This window comes from Ascaphus truei, chromosome 5, assembly GCF_040206685.1.
Source record: "Ascaphus truei isolate aAscTru1 chromosome 5, aAscTru1.hap1, whole genome shotgun sequence".
Classification (NCBI taxonomy): domain Eukaryota; kingdom Metazoa; phylum Chordata; class Amphibia; order Anura; family Ascaphidae; genus Ascaphus; species Ascaphus truei.
In genome coordinates, this window is record NC_134487.1 from 290,836,054 (window position 1) to 290,849,277 (window position 13,224).

The window sequence follows — 13,224 nt, forward strand, 5'->3', positions numbered from 1 at the left end:
CCAACACAGTACCCAACACCCCGGTATAGCCCCCCCAAAGTACTGAGGGTGCCCTAGGCACCTAAACACCCGGTGTCCATAGAACAGTCCCACCCAAAGTATGAAGTTGCCCCACCCCTGTGTGGATCGTTGGTGCACTTAATACCTCCCTGGGCACGCCTGTACCCAGGTCCCGCCGATGGATCAAAGGAATCAGTCAGGTCCCACGCCGTGGGGCCTCCGACACAATCCCCTCGCTCCTTACGCGTGCTGATCCACCTTGTGAGGTGCAAGGTGGGACTCACACAATGTCTATGACGTGGCCTGGTCCCAGACCACCACGTGGCCGTCCGTTCACCGGTGCAACAGCACTACTATGCTCTACGGGGGAAGCGTCCCTATCTGGGGCCTTCCCTGCAATACTCTGCTGGGGATACTCAGGGCCTAGCTGGGGCCGAAGGGTCAAGTCTAGGCCTAGTCCAGGGAAGCACTGCTCCCTGGACACTACCTGCCCCGTTGCCTCCCTCCGTCAGACTGGCGCTCGGTCCGTTTTCGCGCCAAACCTAATCCTTTCCTCCTGGCGCCCTATTGGCTGGAACTCCCCGAGGACTCTGGGACATGTAGTCCCTCGCTGCGTCTTGTGGAGCCGTTTTAAGAGGGTTGCTGCACTCTGCCCCTTGCGCACGCACGACGCGTTACACTGCGCATGCGCGAGACCTAAGATGGTGGCCCTCGCACTCCCGGTCCGGCGCGGAGTTCGGTTCCACCCTGCACCGGAGGTAAGAGGGCCTGGCTACAATAATAATAAAAAAAACACATACGTGGATCACTCCTTTTAAAAGAATGTTTAAGAATAATGAGTGTGCCAGGGATTTTTTTTTGCACTGCGTTTTATTTCCGGTTGAGGGTTTGCGACTTTAACGGCTTCATTGCCGGAGGGAGTTGTGGTGCCTTGCTGTGCAGGGGTTAAAGAGAAAGTGATCTCCTTGGTGAGCTGTGTAACACTTCACCCTCCCTTGCTGTGTTTTTCCAGCTGTCCCTTTCACCCGGAGCCTTCTCTATTGTACTTCCTTCTCTAGAGCCATAGTGCACTCTGCTGTGCAAACAGGCTGTCTCACCTGCAGCTGAATGGGGTCTGCTCGTGTATGGTCTCCCACCCAGACTGCAGCAAAACGCAAGTCTGAGCTATAAGCAGTGTTCGACAAACCTATACATTTGCTCGCGCCGGGCGAGTGGATTTAACATCGTGGCGAGCTCCTATTGGCCCAAGCAGCACACGTTTGGTACTAGGTGGCGAGTAGATTTTTTGGTGATTTGTCGACCACTGGCTATAAGGTATTAACAATTTTATGATGTGTATACATAGGACAACAGGTCAGGTTTTCAAGATATCCCTGCTCAAGATATCAACTTTGCTGAAGCAGGGATATCCTGAAAACCTGACCTGTTTTTGGCCCTGGAGTTGGCCACCCCCTGAACTAGCACATATACAACGGCCAACGGGTCCGTTTTTCAAAAATGTCCCTGCTTCAGTCTTTGACTGAACCACCTGTGCTGAAGCAGGGATATCCTGAAAACTGTGCTCATCGTTACCGCAGGAGCTCCGCAACATTCGATTTCTCCTCCCGGCGACGAGTATACAGTGAGCATGTTCATTAAACGGAATCCCGCTGAATTACGAGCCCGCGGATTATTTGGGGGCAGACGGAAAGTAGGATAATGAAGCCATTACACAAATTGGCCCCGTCACCCGAGCACGCCCTGGATCTTTGAAATGCTCCTTACTGACGTATTTGGGTATGTACATCAGGCACTCCCCAGTACATTAACCCCTTCCCTGCCCGCAACCTCCTGCTGTGCATCGATTTGCTCAGGGCCTGCAACATCCCTTGAGTCAATGGTTGGAAGCGGTTAGGGGGTTTAGTAACCGTTACTATGCCAGAGGGGTAAGCGACATGTTGCGTAATACCTCTCTGGCAGTGAAGGAGTTAACTGCGTGCTGGCCATCTCTACTGCAATCTAAACCCCAGAAATAACCCTTACCCAGAGCTCTTGTCTACTATTGATATTCAGAAGGTATTAAAGGCAGTAATGGGGCTTAGCAGCTGTAATTATTTGGGTGTGTTGAAATGTTTTTCAAGTTCGTCGACTCGCTAGAACTGGGGAGGCCAACGCCGGTCCTCAGGGGCCCCCAGCAGGTCGGGTTTTAAGGTTACGGGAGGAGTGGCTCAGTGAGACACTGACTGGCACTGAGTTTGAAGCAGGGGAGCCTGGTTCAATTCCCGGTGTCGGCTCCTTGTGACTGTGCGCAAGTCACTTTATCTCCCTGTGCCTCAGGCACCAAAAACATAGATTGTAAGCTTCACGGGGCAGGGAGCCTGCAAAATGTCTCTGAAATTACGCGCGGATTTTACAATGAAGGATGTGACCAGGACGTGAAAGAAGAGGGAAAAAATCAATAAATCCGGGTCATCTACACCAGGGCTGTCAAACTCAGTGCTGAAGGGACACTGATTGAGCCACCTGTGCTGAAGCAAGGATATCAATAAAACCTTGCCTGTTGGTGGCCCTTCAGCACGGAGTTTGACACTCCTGATCTACGCAGTCCTGGGGCTGCAAGGGCGGCGTCCAAATAAGTGACCGAGAATGCTTACACAGTTCTTACAAAATGATTTTATTTCCTAAAGCAAGAGAGGGGGAAGATTACACGGGATTATTAAAGATCTACTGGGCAGAAGCTGTATATACAGGACCGGGGATGCGACACCAGGCACACGCAGATCAAGGTTTGTCCCGTAGGTCAGTCAGGAATATGATGTTATCTGCAAGGAAAAGCAGAGGGGAATAAGCACACAAACCTGTGTGTGACAGACATTCACGCATCCATATAACTGCCACTATATTATACAGCATCAACCCACATCTGCCTGCCCCAGAGGTAGCCGACTCCAGTCCTCCAGAGCCACCGCAGGTCAGGTATCAGGGATATCCCTGCTTCCGCTTCATTGACAGCCACCTGTGCTGAAGCAGGGATATCCAGAAAACCTAACCTATTGATGACCAATTGAGGATTGGAGTTGGCTACCCCTGGCCAAACCCCTCCACTGTCACAAGGGCCTCCTATCAACAAAGGGGGTTATAGCCAGTGGTCAAAGCGTGATGGTACTAGGGAGCACACAGAACCACGACTTTATTTCACAAGCCCAAAAGGACCACTATGTTCTATCTAAAATGTGAATTATTTTAGGCAGCCTCTCTTCCTTTCTACCAAGCGTAAATATTGGATAAATCTTTTTAAAAACACACACGGTCAGAATAGCTTTTTCTCAATATTAAAAGTATAATTTTTGAAGTCTGGTGCAGTACCACTGCTTTTTATGGTGCTGCTTTGCACACTGGTTATATAGCTTTCTAACTCTTCAAGTTTACACCAGGGGAAACCCAAATCCGTTCCCTGCCATTATTTCCTGGAGAGCAGCAAGGATTGCGATTTATGGAAGGGTCGTGGCCTACAAAAAAGGTGTCAATAAGTTTATAATATTTCAATTAAAACAGGTGTGCTGATCATCAATTCACCGCAGTCTGGCAGAGGCTCCGGCTTAGCCAATAAGACACCTGCATGCCAGCTAACCAAACTAAGACCATAGATTTAATTTCAAATACAGCAACATTTGGGTAAGATATACGGCGGGCAGCTTCCACTGTGGCTGTTCAGCGACTGGAAAATTAGTCCCGGAAAACCTGTGCATTATTTATTAGTCGGAAAAGGTGACAAGTGACAGATGCTGCAGATCAGGACCTATGGATTCTGGGCCGTTGCGCTGCCCTCTGCTGGTACAACGCCACACTGCAGGACACCGTGCTCTGATAGTTCCTTGACCACCTTTGCAATCACAACCAGAAAACGTTTACTAACCGCATTTCTAATCCATTCTAGCAATACATTATTGACACATGGAACAATGCTCTGCTTTTCCAGGCCCGGTCTGTTTTGTTCAAAACCACGTTCCTCACTCCTTACAAATGGTTTTCTCCTCTTCTTCCCACTGGGGGTTTTGGAAACCAGTTTAGCAGCGAGGGATCCATGTGACCAGTGCATTAATAACTGGGTCCCCTCGTATCACACAGAGTCAGGGCCCGCTGCTCCCGTCCCACCTCCTCACCTGCTATAACGGTGGTGGCCTGCCTCCTCACGTTGTTCTTATCTGTATATTCCCCGTAATCTATCTTTCCTTCCACGTATACGCGAGCGCTGGCAGGGAGAGAAGAGCACCGGGGGACACAGTTAGGACACGACCATCAAAACGCCAATATCTCTCGTGAGCGGTCAGCTAGGACCACTCCACTGCCAATACACGTCCCTCTACTGACACCGTCTCATCTCTATGCACAATACGGTAATATTAACAAGAGATCATTGGAACCTGTTACAGAAAAACATGTTACAAGAATTCAGCTCAGAGTCCTTATACTGAAAGTGAGAAAATGTCAAATAAAATGACAGACAGGCAGAGAGGCAGACAGAGACAGACAGGCAGACACAGAGACAGACAGGCAGACACAGAGACAGACAGGCAGACACAGAGACAGACAGGCAGACACAGAGACAGACAGGCAGACACAGAGACAGACAGGCAGACACAGAGACAGACAGACAGAGACAGACAGACACAGAGAGACAGACGATAAATAAAAGCAGTTTGATGAATAAATATATGCAGACAACTCAGTATTTATCAGACCAATACTCCTCATTTATACAAAAGATGAGTAAAGTTACTTTCTATCAGAGAACATTTCATAAAATAAAATCTGATGTGACTTAAAGTTTAAGGATTAAGAGAAAGGAAATCAGATGACCTAACACGGGCCTTATTTAGCAAGCGGTTCTGGGCGGTACTGCTCCCCATGGCCCATAGCACTTAAGATGTACTCTTACACAAGCTTTTCTTTGTTCAGTTCTTGCCTGGCTCACTTATGCTCTGCAATATTTGGGGCAAATCCCTGTGCCCTCTCAGGACATACTTGAAAACGAAATTTAAAATCTAAGTAATAATAACTTTTTCATACAGCGCTTTTCTCCCAGTGAGATACAAAGCGCGTTACAATGACAGCATTGCGCGCGGTACACAGCGCACAGCAATGTCACAGACACAGTCCCTGCCCAGGTGAGCTTACAATCTATGATTTTGGTGCCTGAGGCACAGGGAGATAAAGTGACTTCCCATGGTCACAAGGAGCCGACACCGGGAATTGAACCAGATTCCCCTGATTCAAACTCAGTGTCACTGTTTACAGTCAGTGTCTTTACTCACTGAGCCGCTCCTTCGGTGTGTTGTGATAAAAAATTTTTTTAAATGTACATGAATAACAAGCAGAATGGACGGCAAGCAGCCGATTGGGACAAATAGCATGAACACACGGACTTACCCCTTTTTGATATGCTGGTACGCTACGTCCCGGAGGCCAGGTCGGAAAATGGACACCCTGTGCCATGTGGTCTTTTGGTTGATGTCTCCAGTGGCTTTAGAAGGGAGATTTAAAGAAACAATACAAATACCATGAAATGACTGTACCAAAGCAGACTATGAACGCCATGCAGGTTTGCCAGTGAAGAAACAATTCTAAGAAGGAAATGAATAAAGCAAGTTTATCTAGTTCAGAAGGGACGAACTACAGTCCTCAAGGACCGCCAACAAGTCAGTTTTTAAGGGTATCCCTGCTTCAGCACAGGTGGCTCAATCAGTGCTTGAGCCACCTGTGCTGAAGCAGGGATATCCTTAAAACCTGACCTGTTGGCGGTCCTTGAGGACTGGCGTTGACCACCCCTGCAAAATTGTTCTGTAAACCTGGTGAAAGGCTCTCTTGTCTGGGCTGTTTTTTCGTCACGTCGGTCTGAATAAGAAGCTGTGTTCTTAGCTGCGTTACGCTGTGATGGGAACCCCTTGTCTGGTGGACCAGGAGATGCGCACACACACGGCGTCAGGATCCCCACCTGTCTGGGAGAAGGCGGCGCTCTCCCCCGTCTTCCACATCTCATTGGTCGCCACAGAGAAGATGGTCACAGGGTTCTTCCCTTCCGCCTGCCTCATGACTGGGTCCTGCCCCACTCGCCCCAGTAACTGCACTCTGTTCAGAGCTGAAAACACGCGAGAGACATCAGGGGACGTCGCAGGAGCTACCCGAGCGTTAGGAGACCAGCGCAGAAGCAATGGAAATTACGCCAACAAATGGTAGTTACGGAATTTGATATACGGCCGCGGTCGTCGCGCCGCAACTAGGGTCGCGCTTACAGTGCCGCCGTCGCCCGAAAACAAATGCATTGCCGCCGCGTGCGCTTATAATGCGCGCCACAGCGAGGAAGCGACTTCGCGAAAACTTGTAGCCGGCAAAATTTCATTTTTGAAGGGCTGTCGCGTCACGTGACGGCCCTTGAACCAATCAAATTGCCGGAAACAGGCAACGCCGCCGCAAAGCGAAATATAACTTTCGCCGGTGGCGACGGGTGATGTCACCCGTCGTGTCGCCATCGCCAGCACTATAGGCACGGCCTAACTCCCCGTCGGCGTTTAGCTGCAGGAGACGCTGCGCCGAGAAGGTACGTTTTAGAGGGCTAACTTTGGAGGTTTTAGTGGTTAGTGTAGGGGGTTACATTTAGGGTTCTAGCGGTTGGGCAAACCCCCTGTGTAGAATACACTTATATTTTACTAAAACCTTTGTACTTGGTCATATAGTCTCCTACCAGGACTCCATCATTACAAAACATGGAGCCATGAGAAGAGGAAGCTTAATGCGATGACAGACAGTGGCAGGTTGCGAAAGCCCACACAAGCACAGGACAAGTCAGAAGTACTCACATCTCTCCAGAATCATGGCAGAGTCACCGGATTCACATCTTACAAACTGCCGGAGCACCTGAGAAAAGGAAAGATGAAAACCATGTTTTTAACAGGATTTTTCTAGCCCGAGGGGTTCATTTAGAGTTCAAGTACATTTCCGACCCACGTCTCTGCCCAGCAGAGATTACAATACATGTTTGGTGAGCGACATACAGGCAGATAAAGCAGCGTTCCCTGTGTATGTCACTGTGATGAGATGGACAGTGCACGGGACGTGGGTTTCTCCTGGCTTTAAACTCTTGTTTTCTCTACTGTAGGAGAGAGACCCCTGGAGCAGATGATTTTTGTTTCAAACATTTTTATTATTTTCTGACAGGGGTACATTCACATCACATGGTTGTTTATAGACAGTAAACTTAATTAACATATACATTTAAAAGTGAACAACCCGAAGCATCTCAAGGTTGATTGATCGAGAAGAGGCGATCTGCCCCTAGTATTTTGTAACCTCCTATGCATTTAGATTCTACTATGTAGATCCCGTCCGGGAGAATTAACAGTTTTAGGAGGATCTTAGATCAAACCCCTTATATTAGTACTGTAAAGGATAGGCAGAGAGAGAGAGGGGGAGAAGAGAGAAGAACAGAAGAAGGGGGGAGAGAGGGGATAGGAACGGGGAGAGCTAAGGGAAGGGGTGTAGTTGTCCTCCCCTCCACCTTGTCAAAAGACCCTGAGTAGACATGAACTCCCCCTTAGAGGGGTTAGTGGTCTAATGCAGAGTCCAACTGAAGCATCCATATCTCATTTTTAATCTCTTTAATTATAAGGCCACTGTGCCCAAACTTTCTCATATTGTACTATATTCTGTTTCAGGAGCGCCGATAGGTATTCCATAAGCTTGACCTCGCTTACCTTGCGAAGGACCATTTGCTTAGAAGGGGGTTTAATCTTTTTCCAATTAGCTGCTATTGAGCAGCGAGCCGCAGTCAGAATGAACGAGGCCAGTTTTTTAAGAGGGACAGAGATATCTTCGATGGGTTTCGCGAGTAGGCATATCAGCGGGTCCATCCGGACCTCAACTCCTACCGTCTCCTCAACCAATGAGCATATCATATTCCAGAAAGTCTGGATCTTTGGGCATGTCCACCATATATGCACCAGATCTCCTCTCTGGCCGCACCCCCTCCAACAGAGGTCAGACAGGCCAGGGAAGATCCGGCTCAGCCTACTCGGGATTAAGTACCATTGAAATAGAATCTTATATATATTTTCCTTAGTAGTAGTGCAAATAGAAGTTTTGGCTGCTGCTTCCCAAATATCCTCCCATTCATCTCTGTCTATATCAAGATTGAGGTCTTCAGCCCATTTCAACATATAATTGTGGTTGACGGGACTCCTGGACCGTGCTAGCCCTGCGTAAATCTCTGAGATCAGACCCTTCCGCAGATGATTTTTATGTCTGTGTCACTCTTGTTTGGTGGCGGGTTATGTCAATATCAATGCAACACGGATCACTTTTGTTTGAGTATAACTAAGACACCGTGAAACATGAGGCTCGTCTGCCTCCCCCATCATTCCCAATATACGGACATGTTTGGCAGATCTATTCTCTCTCTAACATCACTCTGCATAAGCGCCCCATCATTACGCCCATGCGAGTGCTGGCTCAAGCTTGATTTCCAATATTTATTGGGTATCAATATCCACTATAGCCACGTTTATATGGGGATTTTTAATACTGCATCTGTGTTTTTAAAGTCAATTAAGACGTAATACAATTTTATTATTTTTGACTTCTACGGTGATTCTGACAGCACCAATTGTTGGACAACCCTTTATGTCCATAATTAAATACTATATAGGTTTAGAGTGCTATATAGAGGGTTACCTTTCTGATCAAATCTTTTTTGATCAACACTGTTAATATCATACATTAACCCTTTAAGCACCAGCTATATATTTCCATTTTTCTGACATTTATTTTGGTGATTGCGGTTTGTTACATATTCATTGTCCCTTTATGTCACACTGCAGGATCATGCACCTTCCCGCCTGTGTCACTACAACCAAAAGGATGGACTGTGCTGCTACAAGCTCCGATTGCCTTTTATGGAGAGAATGGGATAATCTTGATAAACGAGTAGGTCCCTTTAGTCTGAGTTACTAGGTCACTACTTGTAACCCTTGTCCCAGTTCATCAGATTTCCTCACCCTGCTACAAGGTTATCTTTTATGTATGTACATCTTTATTTATATAGCGCCATTAATGTACACAGTGTTTCACAGCGGTAATACACAACATAATATAAATAACAAATAATACAAATAACATAATGGGAAGAAGCGCTTCAGACATAAAAGTAACAGGAAAAGAGCTTACAATCGAATTGGTAAGTAGGGAGAACGTGCAGACAAAGTAGGAAGGTGTTCGGGTAAGTGCGTCTGCAGGGGGCCAAGGAAGATGTATGAGGTGTATAGTAACAGCCACGGAGCTAATCATTTTACAGCAGATGTCGTACGCACCTGGATGACGGGCCGGCGGAACATCTGCTGTGGTTGCTCTTGCACTGTTTGATACTGAAAATCCGACACCTACATATAAGAGAGAGTAAACATTAAAAATAAAAAGAAACTGTCCCTTTTAGAGCTGGGGTGTGACGTAGAGCAATGACCTTCACGTTGGGCTGGGGAGACCTGCAGAGCATTGAGTCTCAGTTAACTGAAAGGACCTGCAGAGCGTTGTTCCTTATATTAAGCTGTGGTGGCTGCATCCCTGCAGGGTGTGTTAAGGTGGGGTGCCTGCAGAGCATTGCTCCTCATGTTAAGGTGGGGTGCCTGCAAAGCATTGCTCATGTTAAGGTGGGGTGCCTGCAGAGCATTGCTCCTTGTGTTAAGGTGGGGTGCCTGCAGAGCATTGCTTCTTGTGTTAAGGTGGGGTGCCTGCAGAGCATTGCTCCTCATGTCAAGGTGGGGTGCCTGCTGTCTGCAGAGCATTGCTCCTCATATTAAGGTGGGGTGTCTGCAGAGCATTGCTCCTCATGTTAAGGTGGGGTGCCTGCAGAGCATTGCTCCTTATGTTAAGGTGGGGTGCCTGCAGAGCATTGCTCCTTATGTTAAGGTGGGGTGCCTGCAGAGCATTGCTCCTCATATTAAGGTGGGGTGTCTGCAGAGCATTGCTGCTCATATTAAGGGAAGATACCAGCAGATCATTGCTCCTCATATTAAGATGGGGGGCCTGCAGATCATTGCTCATATTGAGGTGGCATATCTGATACCTCAGCCACTCTTTGATCCCACTCACCTCACCAGGGTCACTCTCTACTACTCCACGTGAGCAACAGCAAGGGGAAACATCCACTGCTGCACAACCCTACCTCACTTCCGGCAGCCTCCTGTCCTCTCCAGGCCCACTTCCGTCCGATTTCTCGCCCCACTTCCGGCAGCCTCATGTCACCGTCTACCCTCTTTTCCGCCCCATTTTTTGCTCCCTTCCGCTCCCTCTGCTTACCATAGAGTTGTAAATGAAGAGTGGGTAGAGAGGAAAAGGAACGTGGCTCAGTGTTAAAACTATGTCCCTGGTGTTGAATGAACACAATGACAATATTATTAATTCACTTGTAAATAGATCATGAACACTGCCAGCTCTGAGATAAAAAAAAAATGTGTATTCTGTGAATAATTTAACATACTAATTGGCTTCCTTAATTAAATGTAACCATATTAATCGCAAAGATTTGCCTGCTTTCATTTTAGGGGGAAATTAGTTACAGGTTGAATTTGTACTTGGGGCTCTGAATAAGGAAGTGTGTAAATGAAGTGTTTCCCTTATCTGAGTCAATAAAGATACGGGCCAGTCCGCATGATGCAGTGACTATAGAGTTGCCCCCTAGGTGTGGGACAGGCCACAGGAAAAAAGAGGGGAGGGGGGGGCCTCCCCAGGAAATGTTTTTTTTTTTTTTTAACGAAACAAAATACTCCATATTAATCCTATTTTGAGATATATATATTTTTAAGAGAACCTCTCAAATGAGTTTAAAAAAAAAACCCATTTGTTTAAAGCTGAACATTGAAGAAAACTGTGTGGTGCTCTAGCTATAGGCTCAATCGCTTACATAAGCATAGTGTAATCCTTTTGGACTTTTCCGGTGTATAAGGCTGCGGCCCCGCTGGTGCTCAAAGCATGCGTGGCGGGTGTCCTGCGTCTGCTAGCGTGCGGGGGAGGGGGGGCGGCATTGCAGACTGTTGAGCGAGCGGGTAAGTATAATTTTTTAATTTACTTATGCGCATCGCGTGTGTGCCCGCGCATCGCGTGAGCGGGGACTTGTGTATATATATATATATATATATATATATACACAAGTCGCCAAGCTCAGCGCTAGCGGGGCCGCAGCCTTACTCTTGAGTATCTTTTATAATATACCAACACTTCCAATAATATTAACACCACTACTCCACTGTAATTCAAATAGCTGGCTACGGTTCCACAGACACTGTAGTAAGAATCCCCACACACTTGTGTCCAGACATACACATCGAAGTGGATAGATAGTAGTTGGTGTAAATGAGAGGAGTAATAAACTCACATTGGTTGGGCTTCTGGATATTTTCTTCTGTCCTCAGATAGGGTGTGCCTTCGTTTTCCACAGCATACACAACAAATAATAGTAAGAAAAACAGCACTGCTCACACCGGAATGAAGAGAAAAATAAGAAATTATAAGAGAGTGTGTGTACCCATACAAAAATGATGATTTATTGGATCCTCAGCAAACAGCTACATAACGGGGCAAAAAAAACCACCAACGCGTTTCGAGCGCCAGCTCTTTCTCAAGGTAACTAATCTGTACTCACCGGGCTGTTTAAGTACTTGTTGTTCGCGCCATCATCGCCCCTCTCGTTCACTTCCTGAAAGCGTCTGGAGCGACGAGGGGATGGTGATGTCAGCGCGCACCAACGTACCTTCAAAATAACACAACTTTATTGCTACATAATAAAAAAAAACACACATTAAAACTTGCACCTGGGTGCAAGCTTTAATGTGTGTGTTTGTGTTTTATTATGTAGCAATAAAGTTGTGTTATTTTGAAGGTACGTTGGTGCGCGCTGACATCACCATCCCCTCGGCGCCCGGTGAGTACAGATTATTAGTCACCTTGAGAAAGAGCTGGCGCTCGAAACGCGTTGGTGGAATTTTTTTGCCCCGTTATGTAGCCGTTTGCTGAGGATCCAATAAATCAACATTTTTGTATGAGTACGCACTCTGTTATAACGTATTATTTTTCTCTTCATTCCGGTGTGAGCAGTGCTCTGTTTTTCTGAATATTATTTAAAGCAGAACAATACACACAGTATTAATATTGGAGAGTGAGCTAGGTTAAAGAAATACACATTTCTTGAAGATCCATTTTTTTTCTTCCATAGTGAAAGACACTGTACAGCTGAATGGTGGGACAGCGTGATGTATTACACCTGGTACACAGAGATGTGTGGGTGGGGTGTTATAAAGACAGTGTACAGCTGAATGGTGTGACTAGGGTTGCCAGGTGGCTTGTCCAAAAATACTGGACACAATGGTAAAAGATGCGACCCCTCTCCCCCCCCCCAAATACATATAACAAATAACCCCAAGCCCCCCCGAATACATATTCAAAATACCCCCACCACCCCAATACATATTCAAAATACCCAAACCACCCCAATACATATACAAAATACCCCCACCACCCCAATACATATACAAAATACCCCCACCACCCCAATACATATCAAATTCAGGCTTACCTTGGGGATGGTGTCAGGTCAGGCCCAGTGGCTGCAGTGGGGGGGGGGGGGGGGGGTGAAGAGGATGCAGATTTCATCTCAGCAGGCTGGCCCCCATCATCATCTTATTCCCCCCCATCATCATCATTTAATCTCATCAGGCTGGCCCTCATTTCTTGAGCCTGAATTGCACTAATAATTTAACACACTCTTTTACCTGGGGGGAGGGGAGATAAGGCTGCTCCGGCCCTGTATGAGCTGCTTCTGATAGGTTGTGTGTAATAAGCTTATTAAAACCCCAGTGACTGGATATATATATATATATATTTCCCCTAAAATCTAGAGTTGTAAATGTGATTTAAAAAATATATATAGATACATTTATGGATTGAGAATTGATAAATGGTGTACATGATAAATTGTTTGTGTTTTGGGCCTTTAATTTAGGTGTATAAAAATAGGTAATCTATATGGTTTGGTTAATCAATTGATAAACTGACATTGTGGTTACGAGACACATTGGAATGGGTCTTGGGGCCAGTCTCCGCATGTTGTAGAACTCTAATGCTTTTTAATTAAAAACTATGTCTATCGGGATAGATGGTTCATTAGAATGAGGGAACCGTAATACCTTAATAAAATAATGT

At 46.6% G+C, this 13,224-nt stretch overlaps 1 protein-coding gene across 4 annotated transcripts; it reads right to left on the reverse strand.

Moving 5' to 3' along the window:
* Positions 1 to 2,629: 2,629 nt before the first annotated feature.
* On the reverse strand, positions 2,630 to 10,271 carry SSBP1 (single stranded DNA binding protein 1). 4 transcript variants are annotated; one of them, XM_075602611.1, is made up of 7 exons: positions 10,193 to 10,271; positions 9,342 to 9,410; positions 6,837 to 6,894; positions 5,975 to 6,118; positions 5,410 to 5,503; positions 4,143 to 4,231; positions 2,630 to 2,801 (listed from the first exon to the last, which is right to left on the reverse strand). In XM_075602611.1, exons 1-7 carry the CDS (start codon positions 10,265 to 10,267, stop codon positions 2,761 to 2,763), a joined length of 570 nt encoding a protein of 189 aa, XP_075458726.1. In that variant the 5' UTR covers positions 10,268 to 10,271; the 3' UTR covers positions 2,630 to 2,760. The 4 variants fall into 4 exon arrangements, with proteins under 4 accessions (XP_075458726.1, XP_075458728.1, XP_075458731.1 ...); XM_075602613.1 differs by having other exon boundaries at positions 10,120 to 10,229; XM_075602616.1 differs by lacking the exon at positions 10,193 to 10,271 and adding an exon at positions 10,125 to 10,181.
* Positions 10,272 to 13,224: the final 2,953 nt, after the last annotated feature.

Excerpts from the sequence above, each read along its gene's own strand:
- SSBP1 (XM_075602611.1), bottom strand. The coding sequence starts at position 10,267 with ATGAGGCTGCCGGAAGTGGGGCGAGAAATCGGACGGAAGTGGGCCTGG. Across the intron at positions 6,119-6,836 it reads TGCCATGATTCTGGAGAGAT|CTCTGAACAGAGTGCAGTTA; the intron begins GTGAGTACTTCT and ends GCGTGTTTTCAG. Across the intron at positions 2,802-4,142 it reads GGCCACCACCGTTATAGCAG|ATAACATCATATTCCTGACT; the intron begins GTGAGGAGGTGG and ends TTTTCCTTGCAG.